The sequence below is a fragment of the Oncorhynchus masou genome, chromosome 31, assembly GCF_036934945.1.
Source record: "Oncorhynchus masou masou isolate Uvic2021 chromosome 31, UVic_Omas_1.1, whole genome shotgun sequence".
In the NCBI taxonomy this organism is placed as follows: Eukaryota; Metazoa; Chordata; class Actinopteri; order Salmoniformes; family Salmonidae; genus Oncorhynchus; species Oncorhynchus masou.
Genome location: NC_088242.1, coordinates 31,641,771 through 31,660,293, shown reverse-complemented (window position 1 = coordinate 31,660,293; position 18,523 = coordinate 31,641,771). Strand labels below are relative to the sequence as shown.

At 41.7% G+C, this 18,523-nt stretch overlaps 1 protein-coding gene across 1 annotated transcript in view; it reads left to right on the top strand.

Annotated features, from left to right (window-relative positions):
- The window catches only part of LOC135524934 (glutamate receptor ionotropic, NMDA 2C-like), a 64,666-nt gene extending 48,846 nt beyond the window's left edge, over positions 1-15,820 (top strand). Inside the window, exons 10-14 of the mRNA XM_064952770.1 lie at positions 472-632; positions 866-1,053; positions 1,636-1,868; positions 14,185-15,423; positions 15,533-15,820. Of these exons, the coding sequence (XP_064808842.1) occupies positions 472-632; positions 866-1,053; positions 1,636-1,868; positions 14,185-15,423; positions 15,533-15,820 (2,109 nt within the window). The remainder of the gene's footprint in view (positions 1-471; positions 633-865; positions 1,054-1,635; positions 1,869-14,184; positions 15,424-15,532) is intronic.
- The last annotated feature ends 2,703 nt before the right edge of the window (positions 15,821-18,523 follow it).

Genomic DNA, 18,523 nt, shown 5'->3' with positions numbered 1-18,523 from the left:
AACATAGGAAGAAACCTAGAGAGGAACCAGGCTCTGAGGGGTGGCCAGTCGTCTTCTGGCTATGCCGGGCCAAGATGTTCAAATGTTCATAGATGACCAGCAGGGTCAAATAATAATAATCATAGTGGTTGTAGAGTGTGCAACAGGTCAGCACCTCAGGAGTAAATGTCAGTTGCCTTTTCATAGCCGATCATTCAGAGTTAGAGACAGCAGGTGCGGTAGAGAGAGAGTCGAAAACAGCAGGTCCGGGCTAACAGCAGGTCCGGGCAATCTATGGCTGTTGAATTGATTAAAAAATAATGGCCTTGAATTATATCAAATCTACTCAAATTGAAAAGGGTAGAATGACATTCAATGAAATTAAATTGAATTGAGTGGAACTGCATTTATTTGAATCAGTTTGAAATTAATAGGACTGCTCTGAATTAGATCTCATTGAACTGCATCTCCTCTCCTCATCACTTCCTACAGTTCCAGAAGCCTCAGGAGCACTACCCTCCATTCCGTTTTGGTACGGTCCCTAACGGCAGTACAGAGAGGAACATCAGAAGTAACTACCCTGACATGCACGCACACATGGTCAAATACAACCAGAAAGGAGTGGAGGATGCCCTCAACAGCCTCAAGACAGGGTAAGAAAAATGCACTGCGCTTAACACTGAACTCTCCTCCAGCTCTCAACTCTAACCCTCATCCCAATGACCTCAAAATAAATTACAGTCCATTAACCCAAAAATTGTATTTAGTCCCATTTACTGGAAGGAATTCTATTTGGCTCCCTGTGCATCTACTTTATAACTCATTCCTAATATAATCTGGAGATTTATTACATCACTGTCTGATTATTTTTTGTATCATTCAATAGGAAGCTGGATGCATTCATCTATGATGCTGCGGTGTTGAACTACATGGCAGGGAAGGATGAGGGCTGTAAGCTTGTGACTATCGGCTCTGGGAAAGTGTTTGCCACGACAGGCTATGGTATAGCCCTGCAGAAAGATTCCAGATGGAAACGACCCATTGACCTGGCCTTGCTGCAGTTCCTGGGAGATGGTGTGCCACTGCAAACACATGCGCGCGCACGCACCCGCACACACCCACACAGCCCGTAGAGCTGGCACTTCTCCATTTGTTGATGACAGTGTGTGCAGCAGCACCAGGGGTGAAGCTTAGAGAGAGAGTTAATATCCTTCCTCACAGTAGGGAAGTGTGAGGATGATAACCATTATGGGCACACACACTCATACAGTAGGAGTTAATATCCGCAATCACAGTAGGATCGTAGGAACCACAGGGAGGTGTTAGAGATATCATGAGTCCAGTGTTGGGAATGCAAACTATACAACACACACACACACACACACATACAGACACAGAAAAGGTTTCTTATATAAGTATAACAGGAGCTTCAGTACAATTACCCATCTGTGGTCACACTGATACGGTAGAATTATGTAAGTCGTCTCTTGTTCACTGCTAACCCCAATTTGTAAGTCATAAATAATGCGTTCCTCAATAGACTACCCTTATTTGAAAGAAAGCTAAAGCAGCTGAATCTGACTAGTTATTCACTTGTGAGTCCAGTCCTTCCTCAAGGGGATTATGACCATGGCCCTCTCCTCTCCTCTCTCCCAGGTGACACCCAGCGCTTGGAGACGGTCTGGCTGTCAGGCATCTGTCAGAATGAGAAGAACGAGGTGATGAGTAGTAAGCTGGACATAGATAACATGGCCGGGGTCTTCTACATGCTACTGGTGGCCATGGGGCTCAGTCTATTGGTGTTTGCCTGGGAACATCTACTCTACTGGAAACTACGCAAGAAACTAGACAAGTCTCCTCGCATGGACTTCCTGCTCGCTATCAGCAGGGTGAGAGAGATTTAGAAAGAGAGAGAGGATGTGTGGCCAATGTATGAAGCCTGATATGAGCTCTTAGTACTGTTTACACCGCCTATCATTTCAATGACTACATTATCATCTGCCAGCTATAGTTATAATGAGAACGAACCACAGTTACAATTCCAGCTCAGAATTAGTGTTAATCAACAACCAATCTATGTAAATAAAGCGTGGTTGTTGTGGAGAGGAGAGGCAGGAGCAAGGCAGGAATAACATTACCAGCCAAAAATCTATAGACCCAACTCCAATACCACTCTTACAAAGAGTGTGTGTGTGTACGTCCTGCTCTAGCAGAGTGTAATTGCAGAGTTGTGCCTGTATCAGGGCTTATCAGATTTGCAGCTAAATGACTATCTGATAATTAATCCCTACGGGGGCCCCTGAGGGCCAAATTAATCTGGGCTTTGTCAGTTTTTCAGTCGACTGTGAACAGGGCAGTCAGGAGACTCGGCTCTCTGTTTGCTGATGCAGTATGAGTCTATTTGCTCAGAAAGTGTGTTCAGTGTGTGTGTGTGTGTGTTTGTTTAGCTATAGGCAGTGTTGTAATACTCAAGACAGGTCTCGATCTCGAGTCCGGTATCAAGACCACATTGAGTGTTGGTCATTCCATTCAGCCAGGCCAAATATTCTTCAAACATGAATACAGCATGATAACAGCCTTCATATCTATTATAGACATGTTTGCGCAGTGGCAAACCTATAGGCCTTCAGTGTCTGACAGGTTTGTGATTCTGAATGAACATCAACTGTAATAACAGCGCACTCATGTAGGGGAGAGCACTTTTTGTAGAACACAAAGTAGTGGAGGCTATACGCAGATATAAACCATACACCTACTTTTCTTTCAGTGGGCATTGCATATACTCACTTATTAATCCCTACTGATGCGTGTCAAAGTAGTGTAGTGGAGGTATGCGACTTATCAATGATGTGGTACAATAGAGAAATTGTGCACACTAGAAGCCTCCACAATTGCAAAGCATGTGAAATATATTCACATGTGCGCAGCGTAAACAGCCTAGTTTCAGCAGAATATCATCTGCATGTAGCAAGAGCGTGCAGCTCTTAACTTTTTTTGGGCATGGAGCAGCTCAGAGAAGAATGACATTGGTAGCCGGTAAAATGCTTACTAATGCAACAATGGGTATGCAAACCAGCTAATGAAAAGGTTTAGTCTGAAGTGTTGATTGGTAGGCTATTTGTCAGTGGTGGAAAAAGTACCCAATTTACATACTTGAGTAAAAGTAAAAGAGGAACATACATTAATAGAAACTGACTCAAATAAAAGTGAAAGTCACGCAGTAAAATCCTACTTGAGTAAAAGCCTAAAAGTATTTAGTTTTAAATATACATAAGTTTCAAAAGTAAATGTCATTGCTAAAATAATTATATAAGTAAAAGTATAAATCATTTCAAATTCCTTCTATAAAGCAAACCAGGCGGCACCATTTTCATGTTTCTTTAAATTACGGATAGCCTGGGGGCACGCTCCAACACTCAGACATCAATTACAAATGAAACACGTGTAGGGATGACCAGCGACGTTCTCTCGATATGTGTGTGAATTAGACCATTTTCTTTTAGGAATGTAGTGAAGTAAAAGTTGTCAAAAATATAAATAGTAAAGTAAAGATACCCCAAAAAACGACTTAAGTAGTACTTTAGAGTATTTTTACTTAAGTACTTTACACCACTGCTATTTGTGATGCGCAATTGTCATCATGCTCTGTTTGCATCAGGGGCGTAGGCATGGATGGACCTAGGTGGACAGAGGCCCACCTGCTGGGGAGCCAGGAGCCAGGCTATGACAGGCCCACCCAATCAGACTGATGTGGTTTAAGCATTGTTGTGGACAATATTTTTAAACGTTTTTTATTTAAAATAAGTGTGATTGAGAGTGAGGACCGGAAAAATCTACAGGAAAACTTTTTCATAAACTAGATATTTCACACCAGGGTGCCTTTACTTTGCTGGGTGGGCCATTCAGAAAATTTGGCAAAATGTTATTATACCCACTTCTCCAGGCACCATTACATAGGGCCGATGGAAAGACAGCAGTCACATGCAGCATGTGGATAAAGGATAAGCAGTCCATAAGCTCAGGCAAAATAAGCCAGGAGGTCCCAATCATAACTTTACAAAACACAACCATTAAGCAATTCCCAATCGAAAGGTACAACTACTCCTTCCCATTGCAAAAAAATATCACGTTTAGCACACAAAGTAACCGGTGACCTAAACTATTCAGATATGAATCAGTAAAAAAGATCAAATTCCCAGTTTATGCTACAAAACCAACTTTATAAGAGGTTTAACTTGACTCAATGTTCCATGATGTACACTAAGACATTGTTGTCAGAATAGATGGATGCAGTTCAGTGCATGATTAATATAATTCACCAATACATTTCCTGGTCGTCCCAAAATTTTGGTATCATGTTGTAAATCACAGCTTAGCCTGGTACATTGTTTGCTGGCTCCATTCGGGATGCGCTGTTTCAGTTTCAATTACCTAATATTCTGGAAAAAAACTGATGATATTAAGTTAATAAAACCTCTTTGGGCTGAGATCCCGCTAACGTGATCGATATGACAACAGCCAGTGAAAGTGCAGGACGCCAAATTCAAAACAACAGAAATCCCATAATTAAAATTACTCAAACATACAAGTATTTTACACAATTTTAAAGATACACTTCTTGTTAATCCCACCACAGTGTCCGATTTCAAAAAAGCTTTAGAGCAAAAGCAAACCAAAAAATTATGTTAGGTCAGAGCCAAGCCACAGAAAAACACAGTCATTTTTCCAGCCAAAGAGAGGAGTCACAAAAAGCAGAAATATAGATACAATGAATCACTAACCTTTGATAATCTTCATCAGATGACACTCATAGAACTTCATGTTACACAATACATGTATTTTTTTGTTCGATAAAGTTAATATTTATATCAAACAAATCTCAATTTACATTGGCGCGTTACATTTAGTAGTTCCAAAACATCAGGTGATTTTGCAGAGAGCTACATCAATTTACAGAAATACTCCTAATAAACATTGATAAAAGATACAACTATTATGCACGGAATAGATACACTCCTTAATGCAACCGCTGTGTCCGATGTCAAAAAAAGGACAAAGCACACCATGGTATAATCTGAGTACGGAGCTCAGAGACCAAAACAACCCAAACAGATATCCGCCATGTTGTGTAGTCAACATAAACCATAAATTACATGCTAAATATTCCCTCACCTTTGATGATCTTCATCAGAATGCACTCCCAGGAATCCCAGGTCCACAATAAATGCTTGATTTGTTCGATAATGTCCGTTATTTATGTTTAATTAGCTACTTTTGTTAGAGCGTTTGGTATACATATCCAAACGCTGGTTCTGGTCAGCGTTACATCGGACAAAAACGTATAGTTATATTAAAGGGCAAAGAAACATTTCAAACTAAGTACAGAATCAATCATTAGGAAGTTTTTATCATTGATCTTCATTAAAGTTCCAACCAGAGTATTCCTTTGTGTCTTCAGGAGCCATGGAACGCAGGTCGCTATCATGTGAAATGCGTGTGCCCAGAAAATGGCTGACTGCCAGACACCTGATTCATTCTGCTGTCATTCAGTCCCACAACACAGTAGAAGCCTCATTCAAATTTATATAGACAGTTGACATCTAGTGGAAGCCCTAGGAAGTGCAACATCATTAATATCTCAAGGGGATTTTAATGAAAAATGTGCTGAATACATACCAACCTCAGATTTCTCACTTCCTGTTTTGATTTCTCCTCAGGTTTTTGCCTGCCATATGAGTTCTGTTATACTCACAGACATCATTCCAACAGTTTTAGAAACTTCAGAGTGTTTTCTTTCCAATACTAATAATAATATGCATATATTAGCAACTTAGACTGAGAAGCAGGCCGTTTACTTTGGGCACCTTATTCATCCAAGCTACTCAGTACTGCCCCCCCCAACCATAAGACGTTTTTAACCTTCAGCTAACCTAGAAGCCCTGTAGAGAGAAGACTAGGCTCAATAGTTACACCTCACATATAGTAAGAAAGTAATTTCATTCAACTAATTTTGCCAGGTTACATAAGTTATGAATTCCTTTTACATTCCACTGATTATACAGAACAGCCAGTGTTGTGTTCGAGACCAACTAAAGCGAGACCGATTCAAGACCAAGACCGGAGCAAATTGAGACCGAATCAAGACCGAGACTAACAAAATGTCAAATTCAAGACCATGATTGTAATTTTGTCAAATCACCACCATAATAAGAGTTCTAAATGTTAATAACATATGGACTCTTTAGGATTTCAAAATAGTGAAAAAATTATTACTAACCCAAACACAGTGGGGAACAATGGGCCTTCTACACTTTCAGAGAAAGCTAAAATAATGATTACAATAGTATAATAATAATGATCATTATATTATTATTTTCAATGCTGTTCTGATTTAATCTCTTCAGTTTTTGTTGGAAAGGAAAGCGTTAACACCGAAGAGAAAATAATATCCAATCAGGATTATTTTTCTTTGCTGGTTTCTGGGAGATACATCTTGCTAGGTAAGTCAGCCATTGGCTAGGCCAACAGAATCTAGATGAAGGTCATCTGCCAAAAAAAACAGTATTAGGGCAAAACTTTGGAGTGACAGTGGAACAAACGATCACAGTTTGACCTAATGGATGGGACCGTTTTTACAAAATGCATGGAAGCTTTTGCCTTCTTGAAGGTCAACAAGTCACTGAGCAATAGCGAGCAGAAGTTTTCCCACAGTTTAGCTAGCTAGTTTTTGTTGTCGACTACTTTTTAGTGGCTGAAGCGGGTGTTATGAAAGAGGATATTGTTGCTATTTTGTTAGCTTATCCCTTTTCAAGAATACATTTAAACAAGAAGTTAAGTTTCAAATGATTTTAGTTTTTATAACACTTGCTGTTGTTAGCCATCTCTTTGAAAATAACTTGTGTTTGTGAAAAACACATTTTAAGTGGAACTAACAGCATTTTAGCAACATGAAATTTGATTAAAAAATCTGTTCATGTACACCCCCCAAGAAGAAAATGGTCATTTTCACGTTTTCATAAATTCTTAGAATGTGTGCGAATTATTTATAGTAAGGAACGTGAAAATTCTATAGCAATATAGAGTGAGAACGTGGCGTTTGGACAAACCTCTAGTGACTCCCCATCCCGCATGCGGGAGCGTAATCATCGACTGACACTAATTAGCATAACGCAACGGACATAAATATTCCTAGAAAATATTCCTATTCATGAAAATCACAAATGAAATACATTGAGACACAGCTTAGCCTTTTGTTAATCACCCTGTCATCTCAGATTTTCAAAATATGCTTTACAGCCAAAGCTAGACAAGCATTTGTGTAAGTTTATCGATAGCCTAGCATAGCAGACAGTCCAGCTATCAGCAGGTAACTTGGTCACGGAAATCAGAAAAGCAATCAAATTAAATTGTTTACCTTTGATGAGCTTTGGATGTTTTCACTCACGAGACTCCCAGTTAGATAGCAAATGTTCCTTTTTTCCAAAAACATTATTTTTGTAGGCAAAATAGCTCCGTTTGTTCTTCACGTTTGGCTGAGAAATTGCCCGGAAATTGCAGTCACGAAAACGCTGAAAAATATTCCAAATTAGCTCCATAATATCGACAGAAACATGGTGTTTTTCTAATATCTATTCGATAATATATCCACCGGGACAATTCGTTTTTCAGCAGGACCGATTGGAATAATGGCTACCTCTGTATTTTACGCGAGAGTCACTCTGGTAGCCATCAGGTGTCCACTTGCGCAATGTAGCCGCTTACGGATATTCTTCATGATAAATGCGTAAAACTACGTCACAATGCTGCAGACACCTTGGGGAATACGGAGAAAGAGTAATCTGGTTGATAGCCCATTCACTGCTCAATAGGGATGCATTGGAATGCAGCGCTTTCAAAACATGAGGCACTTCCGGATTGGATTTTTCTCAGGCTTTCGCCTGCAACATCAGTTCTGTTATACTCACAGACAATATTTTTACAGTTTTGGAAACTTTAGAGTGTTTTCTATATGCATATTCTAGCATCTTGTCCTGACAAAATATCCCATTTACTATGGGAACGCTATTTTTCCAAAAATGAAAATACTGCCCCCTAGTCACAAAAGGCTTTAGACACTGCAGTAAATAAAACTGTTTTGTCTAGGACCGGAGTCAACAGAGACTGGTGAGCTATAGCATATTAGATCTAGAGTAGGCCTTTATACAAACAAGCCGTTTGCCACACAGCCCTGCCATCATTCACTTTGAACTGGACTGTGTGTTTACAGGCAGTTGCAATAGCACAACTTTAGATAATTAGAACTCATTTGACAATAGTCACAAAATACACCTGAAAGGATTTCTGCAAATGTGTTAACACCATGGGAGTCCTCTTACATTTGGGAACTTTACAGTACTATTGATCAAGCAACCATGAATAGTTAGGCTCTCTCTCCCGCAGTTACACACATCAAGAAGTTAAAAAACTAATGCTAGCCAGAGCAAGATGAGCTGAAATCTAAAGAAGGAACATTAGATAAACCCTCTCAAACATTTTCAGCGAGTAGGCTCTAAAAAGTGTACTGATGAACCATGGGGAATTGTAGCGTCCTCGTCCTTCTGCAGCTTGCCTGCCAATGCATGCTTGTCCCAACCAAGCACCCAAGCTGACTGGTTAAATTTGCCTAGCTTGCTAGCTAGCTACTTCCAGACACAAATTAGAGAACACCTCACTCTGACCATTTTACTGGCTGTAGCAGAGCTGGTTAGGCTGTTTACATGTTATCTAGTGCTTTCTTGACTAACTATAACTTTTTTTGTATACATTTATTGTCATATTCAGCAGGTGTTGCGCATTTGTAAATTCCTTAGTTGTGCTCTGGCAAACTCAAACGAGAGTGCTCCGAAAAAAGATAGGAGGGAAAGAAGTCAGTCACTCACCCACTCCTCCAATGGCATGACATAACTTAACTCTTGATACTCCCCATCCCGGATCCGGGATCGTGAATAAAGCCTCATGCTCATTAGCATAATGCAACGTTAACGATTTCTGAAAATCGCAAATAAAATGAAAATAATGCGCCTGCTCTCAAGCTTAGCCTTTTCTTAACAACACTGTCATCTCAGATTTTCAAAATATGCTTTTGAACCATAGCAAATCACTAATTTGTGTAAGAGTATGCTAAGCTAGCTTAGCATTTTGAGTAGCATTTAGCACGCAACATTTTCACAAAAATCAGATAAATAAAATCATTTACCTTTGAAGAGCTTCGGATGTTTTCAATGAGGAGACTCTCAGTTACATAGCAAAGAATCTTTGTGTAGGAGAAATTGCTCCGTTTTGTACATCACATTTGGCTACCGAAACGAACCGAAAATTCAGTCACCAAAACGTCAAACTTTTTCCGAATTAACTCCATAATATCGACCGAAACATGGCAAACGTTGTTTGGAATCAATCCTCAAGGTGTTTTTTCACATATCTCTTCATTGATATGCAGTTCGTGGAAGCCTGCTTTCTTCTCAGAATCGCATGGAAAAATACCAGCAGCTGAAAAAGACGCACCAATTTCGAAGGAGGACACCGGGCGGACACCTGGAAAATGTAGTCTCTTATGGTCAATCTTCCAATGATATGCCTACAAATACGTCACAATGCTGCAGACACCTTGGGGAAACGACAGAAAGGGCAGGCTCATTCCTCTCGCATTCACAGCCATATAAGGAGACAATGGAAAACGGAGCCTCAAAAATCCTGTTGGTTTCCTGGTTGCCGTTTCATCTTGGTTTTGCCTGTAGCTCCCGTTCTAGGGCACCCACAGAGAATATCGTAAATTCAGAGTGTTTTCTTTCCAAAGCTATCAATTATATGCATAGTCGAGCATCTTTTTGTGACAAAATATCTTGTTTAAAACGGGAACGTTTTTCATCCAAAAATGAAATTGCGCCCCTAGAGTTTCAAGAGGTTAAGGGAACATTTCGACATTTTTTGTATGGTTAGAGAGAAAGTCCATATTGCAAATGTACCATCCCTTACTAGACGTCCGAAAACATTTGTTAAATTCGGGGACGGCGTCGGGGCGAGCGGCAGGGCCAGACCTACCGGGAAGTCATCAAATGAACTTTGTCGGACATTCGGTTTTCGTTTTATAAAATAATCAAATTTTGGTCATTTTTCCGCTATCCCGGAAAATCCCACAAGAGGGCATAAGCAATCATACTGCAATTTGACAAAACATCACGAATCACGACGGGCCTTATCTCGAAAACTGAAAATATTTCGAAGCCGAAACTTGATGAGCATAGGTTTGGCATAATGGGCAGTTGGCCCCGAACAAGATGGCATCTAGGCCTCAACGGTTTTTGAGTTATGGCCATTTTTCTGGGATTAATGGTCCAAAATGAAAATAGAGAAATTGTTTTTTCACTTCACGTCAAAGTCAAGGAGCCTCCGGTGTCAATAACAAAAAAATCAGCCTTTTATCTATCGTCATTTAAGAGAAATCGTACAATGACAGATTTGTGATGTTCAAATATAGGTGTTTTTTTTCAACAGTTACAGATCCAGTTGCAGGGTGTTCATACGAATATTTTTAAAGAGTGCTGCGGAGCTCTGCGAGATTTCTGTGATTTTCTATGATTTTCTGAAATAACACACACTCACTAAACCCTCCGTAAATAACTCAGTTCTTAACGTAAAGACTTAAAACTCAGGATTCTGTAAAGGCATACCCCAATGAGGATATGAGTTTATTTATAGCTTCCTGTGCCAACAGGAAGTGCCTTAAATGGTGTCATAGTGGCTGTATCCAAGGGTTAAAAAGGTCAGATCTTTTCAAAACTTCATATGTGTGATTAGGCAACCCTCCTGAACTGTAAAATCAGTCATTTCTCCCAACAGATGTCAAATAAAAGCTCTCTCACACACACACAGCAAGGATGGAGTGACAAAGCGCGGTGTTTAAAGACACAGAGAGCAGGCAATGGCATAAACATAATCCCAAGGCCGTGCCGAGTTCAACGAGATATCCCGCTTGACCGTAGCTTGCTCGATCTAAGCACAGCGACCATTAGAACAGTAGGCCCAAAATGAAGCCTGCCCCACAATGTCATTTGCTTTTGGGTGACAGTGAGAGAACCGTTAGGGTGAGAAACACAATTCGACCTCAGGTATGTTCCTAAGGTCCCCCCGATCTGTGCAAGCCTAACCTTGACCGTGTGGCATTAACCCTTCACAGTTAAAAGAAGGTGTTTACATAAAAACTGTTTGCATTGACTTCTCTCCCCATAGGAATACATTGCCTTCACCTCTAAAATCAACCTGAAGCCTATGTGGTTTATGAATGCCTTATGAACCTGTCTTCTATGACAGTCCATCAGACCACTATGAGGTCTACCTGTGTCGATTCTAAGCTTCCTGGAGCAAACGGAAGTGGTTAAATTCACCCAAAATGTATTTGGATGTACATCACCAGCAAAGGTGAAAATGACTCTGCATTCAACCCTGTGTAAATCAGTCAGTTTTTATGGTAAAGACTTAAAACTCAGGATTCTGTAATAGAATACCCCAATGAGGATATGTATTGAGTTATAGCTTCCTGTGCCAACCGGAAGTGCCATAATTGGTGTCTCATGGGCTGTTTCGAGGGGTTAAAAAAATCAGATCTTTCCAAAACTTCATATATGTGATTAGGCAACCCCCATGAATTGTAAATCAGTCATTTATCCCATAAAACTTCAAAGGAAAACTAAATCACACACACACACAGCTTGGAAGTAGGGACTCATTGGGGTGCGTAGAGACATACACTCCCTGCATTAGTTAACCTTGTTGGAACTTTTAAAGAACCGTCAGACCTAGAGTTCCGAAACTTTAGAATCCTGTTCTAGACCTCAGGTCGATAGTGCGTGGTGAGTTAGGTGGCTCTAGAAGGTTCTCGGACCGAGAAACAGCCTTGTACATTTGCAATGACTTCAATTCATTTTGACCATTACAAAAATGTCGACATTTAGAAATGTCCCAGAGTAACAAGACTAGGTGCATTGTGACCGTCTCGGCCGATAGAGACATAACCCAACGTTTCTGTCCGATAGCTCATTCAAGAACCCCGTAGCAAGTAATTGAAAAAAGTGGATTTTCAGCACCAATTAGGGTTTTACTCGGACACCAAATGGCCTATTGAGCCGAAACTTGGGATTCGGGGTTGCCTCAGCTAGGCCTACACATAACACAAGTAATGGACCCGCAGCTAGAATGTAACTACGTGTTTTATGTTTTTTTATGGTTTGAACCGAAGGCGTTGTGAATTTTTGGGCCAGCTCTGAAGTATGTGATACTTGGCTCCTAAACGAGTTGGGAAAAGTGGGTTTGGTGTCAGTTTGTATCAGTTTGGTGTCAGAATGATATCAAATTGACTGATGGACGATGACTTGCTGGTGACTCTTGTCCATTTGCAATATGTTTAAACGGTGAGGTACCATCACCAAAAGTGACATTCTGAAATCAACCCTAACGAGCGATGGAGAGGTACCAGAATCACTGCCCAGCCATCCCGAGTTCATCGGGCCAGTCAATTTGGCATTCCTGCACGATTTTTATGGCATGACAAATTCGTGATGGTGAATGCCCAGTTAACCATATTGCAAATGCACAGTGACTTTGCAAGAGTGAGAAAACATCAACAAATGGACATTCTGAAATCAACCCTAACGAGCGATGGAGAGGTACCAGAATCACTGCCCAGCCATCCCGAGTTCATCGGGCCAGTCAATTTGGCATTCCTGCACAATTTTTATAGCATGACAAATTCGTGATGGTAAATGCCCAGTTAACCATATTGCAAATGCACAGTGACTTTGCAAAAGTGAGAAAACATAAACAACTGCACATGATGAAATCAACACCACGAGTGATTGAAAGGAACAACAATCACTGCCCTGCCATCCCGAGTTCAGGCCAGTCAATTTTGCATTTCTGCAGGATTTTTGAGCATGTCAAATTTCTTATGACATTTGGCCCCCACAAAACATATGCCTTATGGACAAGTAAAAAATAATAATTATGATAATAAAATATGACTAAAGTATGTTGATACAGTTCTTATACGTGTGTAATTGACACAAAATTCTAAAGAATTTCGAAAAACGGTCCAGAAAGCACTTTTTTTAGGGGTGTGTGAAGTTTTTTATGAAATTTTGCAATTTTTGAGTTTTGACTTTTGACTTCCTATGAAATCATATTGCAAATGGACAAAACATGTGCCTTATGCGCAAGTATAATAAAAAAAAAATATGACAATAAAATTGGACAAAAGTATATTCATACAGTTCTTACACATGTGTAATTGACAGAAAAAGCGAAAGAAAATTCATTTTTTCAAAATTTGGCTTTTGGATGTTGACTTGGGGTCCATTTCCTATATGAAAAACCACGGTGGAGCGCACACGCCACCTGTTGGATTTTTGAAGTGTTACAACTGGCAATTGCCATATGGCATTTGCAAAACATTTTGCATGAATCAACGCCGATTTGGGTGGTATTGTCCATCTTGTACATGGTTTGTACTATGCCAATGGTTTGCCATTCATTTTTGTCCATTTCAGGGGGGTATTCCCTTACATGACATCCTCCTAGCAGCTTGATAGCTAGCTAGATAACGTTAGAATCTGTGTTTTTAGCTTGCTACATAAATAGATACCCTAACCTATTAGCAACATTATGACTGATCATTGCGATATGATTATTGCAATCATTGCCCTTGCTAGTTTGATCGTATTGACATTTCCAGCCTTAGTTACATTCATTTTTTTTATTTTACCTTTATTTAACCAGGTAGGCTAGTTGAGAACAAGTTATCATTTACAACTGCGACCTGGCCAAGATAAAGCACAGCAGTTCGACACATACAACAACACAGAGTTACACATGGAATAAACAAATATACAGTCAATAATTCAGTAGAAAAAATAAAAGTCTATATACAGTGAGTGCAAATGAGGTAAGATAAGGGAGTTAAGGCAATAAATAGGCCATGGTGGCAGAGTAATTACAATAAAGCAATTAAACACTGGAATGGTAGCTGTGCAGAAGATGAATGTTTTATGTTTTAAGTGTAATAGATCATAATTTTCTCTCTTCTACCCCCCCATTCCTCTCTTCCTTCCTCTACTTTCCCTCCCTCTATCTAACCTCCTCTATCCCTTTCTCCCTCTCTCTTCCATCTCCCAGGGAATCTACAGTTGCTTCAACGGGGTGGAAGAACCAGACCACCCTAACCTGGCAAACTCAGATCTGACAACTAACTACGCCCAGGCTAACATGCTTAAGATGTTACGCACCGCTAAAGACCTGGTCAACTCTGCCCAGGTCGAGACCTCACTGGACCACGCCACCAAGACCATAGAACACTGGGGTCGCCATGGCGGCAACCTGCCAGTCCACATTCCACAGCAGGTCACCACGGAAATGGTTCCAGGAGGGTTTTCTCATGTCACAGAGAACACACACACACACCTGTCCCCCGAGCACCCCCTCATCCCGCAATACTGCACGCTGGGTGTAGTGACTTCTCTGAACAGGCAGAAGGGGCTGGCGAGACCCACGCCCCTACGATACACGCTCCCGGCTCGCACTTCCTCCCTGTACGACAGACCACTTTCTGTTTCTAGTCTCAGTAGCCCTCACCTTGACCTGGCTGGAGGGGACCCCCTCTCTTCCTACTCTCAACCCTCCACAGGTAGGCTGTATGTGGAGCCCCAGCACATCTCCCACCCCCGCTCTCCTTTCATCCCCTATAGTGAGCTTCAGCTGCCAGACATCTACCCCTTCTCTCACCACCCCTCTGCCATCTCCCATCCATCCCACACAGAACCATCCAGGAAGAATAGGAGGAGCAAGAGCCTCCTCTCAGGAGAATCAGGAGGAGGAGAGTGGAGGAGGCGCAGGGAGGAGAAGACAGTGTGTCTGGGTGAACTCCGGGCCAACCACCTCCAGGAGAACAACGTCTCACCCCAGATGCCCGACTCCCTGTACCCAGGAACGATGCTCTGTCCTGGGGTAGAAGGCTGCGTTGGCTCCTGGCCTCTTCCCCTGGAGGAGCTGATTCTGGCAGGCAGACCGAGGCTCCACCGACGGCCATCTTTCCTCCGAGCCACCTGGGGGAGTGAGCGGATTCTCCAGCCGGATGAAACTCTGCCTACATCCCTTGATTGCCAATCACATTCTGCTTTACCAGACCTGTTCCCCTGCGTCATGGCCGACCAAGAAACTCCCACTAAACTCTACAATCCCGCCCCCCTCCGGAACAACCTATGCTACCCTGCCACCTCAACTCGCCAGCATGCGTATCTCCATATAAGGCAGGACCAGAGGAAAGGGAACGGACGTAAGAAGCTGCGGTACTCAAACTCCACCCACCTGCCCACCTACAGGGAGGCCATGCTGGGGGGTCAGGGAGGCGGAGGGGGGGTAGGCCTTGGGGGTCCGGAGAGCCACCAACCTGCTCAGCAGACAGTACTCCCACTATCTAACCTCCTACCCTGGGCTGCCTCTCTACCATGGTCCCCTGGACCTCCAGGCCCATTCCCAGGCATCCAGCAACCACGCCAGCCCCAGCCCTGGTACATACCCTAGTCCCAGCCCAGTATGCCAGCTCCTGCCCTGTGGTGGCTTTCGAGGCCAGAGGGGGTTGCTGTACCAGGACAGTCTGTATGGAGCCTATGGGGCCAATGGAGCCTACCGAGAGGACCAGGATCCGGGCTTAGAGCCCCAGAGAGGAGATACATCAGTAGGTTTGAGGTTTGAGGGCAGATCCTGTGTGACCCAGCCCTGGGGACGTGTGTCTAGTCTGGAGTCAGAGGTCTGAGAGACACAGACAAACACTGCAGACTTTACATACTGGAATTTATACAATAGAATATACCGTTTGACTTCCACATTTAAGATTTGTGATCCACAGTGACCGTTTCAGAGGGAGGTGGGATATGTCTCATACACAGAAACATGTACACAAAGGATTTGTACAGTAAAGGTGGTAAGCTGAGGGGTAGGTAGGTTGGACAGTTGAACTTCCTTATTCCTTATTGAACAGACAAAGTAGAGTGTTTGACTAAATGTTAATTGGCCATTTTGGAAAAAGCATGAAATTGAAAGGATGTGTAGTGGAGCTCAGCCTAGCACAGTGATGTCCCTTTTTCTTCAAATTGTACACTCTTAGAAAAAAGGTGCTATCTAGACCCTAAAATGGTTCTTCGGCTGTCCCTATAGGAGAACCCTTTGAAGCACCCTTGGCTTTTGATGGAATGTTGAATTTACTTGCTGCTTTGAAACATTATATTCCTGTGTTCTGTGCATTGTATTACGTGGCCACGATGTACAGAGTCAGTAGTGTTGCTGTGTGGGACAGATGCTCTCAAAGATAGCCCAGAGAGCTGTGTGTGTGTATTCTGTGTGTGTGTATGTGTGCTGTGTGTGCTCTGTGTGTTGTCAGCCCTTGCCGGGTTATTTCCTTCTCCACTGAGCCGAGCGAAAGGGGAACATGTCTTCAGCTCTCCATATAAGCAAAAAACCTCCCACAACCATACACACTAACAAGATCACAGTTACCTGTATCTATTGACTTCTATGTACAAGGCCATGACAACCCAGCAATTTCTGTAAGTAGGAGTACAGTTAAAGAATCTGGAGAAGAATTGCAATAAAAAGGTTTCCGTTGTAGATATGAACACACTGTATATTGGTAAGGAATTACGGAAAGCTAAGGGCTGGACACAATCCCTATCGCGGAAGTATTGAGAAAGATCGGCATTAAAAGACAAAGATAATTTCCGATTGAGCCGACATGCAGGGTTTACTGTAAGTGCAGTCTCTGCAAATGTGGGAACATTGCCTATAATGAGCTATAACGCGGATCTTCCATGATACTGTGGGGATACGGATTGAATCCTTCCCTTAGTGTGTGTATCTACAGTGCAATAAAAACGTTTCAGCTGTAGAAGTGATCTGAGAAGCTATATAATCCTGGATGTTGATCTACGGTCAGTTTTGTGTTCCCACCCCGATGGTTAAGGTAAGGTTTTTGGGAAGGTAGGCTGATACTAGATATGTGCCTTCTCTGAGCACATCACACTGGATGGATGATACATCCACAGCAGCACACAATCTAATAGGGCTTCTCATCAGATTTACAGTGCATTCGGAAAGTATTCAAACCCCTTGACCTCTTCCACATTGTTTTTACATTACAGCCTTATTCTAAAATGGATTAAATTGTTTTCCCCCCCTCATCAATCTACACACAATACCCCATAATGAAAAAGCAAAAAACAGGTTTTTATTAATTTTTGCAAAACTGAAATATCACATTTATGTAAGTAATCAGACCCTTTACTCAGTACTTGAAGCACCTTTGGCAGCGGTTACAGCCTAGAATCTTCTTGGGTATAATGCTACAAGCTTGGCATACCTGTATTTAGGGAGTTTCTTCCATTCTTCTCTGCAGATCCTCTCAAGCTCTGTCAGGTTGGATGGGGAGCGTCGCTGCAAAGCAATTTTCTGGTCTCTCCATAGAGAGGAACTCTGGAGCTCTGTCAGAGTGACAATTGGGTTCTTTGTAACCTCCCTGCCCTGTCACCAAGGCCCTTCTTCCCCGATTGCTCATTTTGTCCGGGCAGCCAGCTCTAGGAGGATTCTTGGTGGTTCCAAACTTCTTCCATTTAAGAATGATGGAGGCCACTGTTATGTTAGGGACCTTCAGTGCTGCAGAAATGTTTTGGTTTCCTTCCCCAGATCTGTGCCTCGACACTATCCTGTCTCGGAGCTCTACGGACAATTACTTCGACTTCATGGCTTGGTTATTGCTCAGACATGCAATGTCAACTGTGGGTGTGTGCCTTTCCAAATAATGTCCAATCAATTGAATTGACCACAGGTGGACTTCAATCAAGTTTTGAAACATCTCAAGGATGATCAATGGAAACAGGATGTACCTGAGCTCAATTTCGAGTCTCATAGCAAAGGGTCTGAATACTTACGTAAGTAAGGTATTTATGTTTTTATTTTAGAAATTGTAAAAAATGTGTATGAACCTGTTTTAGATTTGTCATTATGGGGTATTGTGTAGATTGATGAGGGAAAAAAATAGATTTAATCAATTTCATAATAAGGCTGTAATGTAAGGAAATGTGGAAAAAGTCAAGGGGTCTGAATACTTTCCGAATGCACCGTATATGTATTCTATATTTAGATATAGATAATATATACTGTAGATATATCATGCTATTTGTTGTTTTAGTGTTATATTAATGTATTAATATATAGTTTCTAATAACCAATAACTATTCAGGCATATCTTTCAGGACTTTTATAATGGCAGAACTGACTGACTTGGTGAGGCATTTACTTTGATCAATATTCTTTCTCTCTCCATCTTTTTCCCAGCCCCTCTCTTTTCCCCTCTCTTTCCCTATTTCTCTCTCTTCCGCTCTCTCGCACCTCTCTGTGTAACGATGGCAGAACTTACTATTTCTCCCCTCCCTCCTCTCACTGTAAATTATAGCTAAAGGAGGTC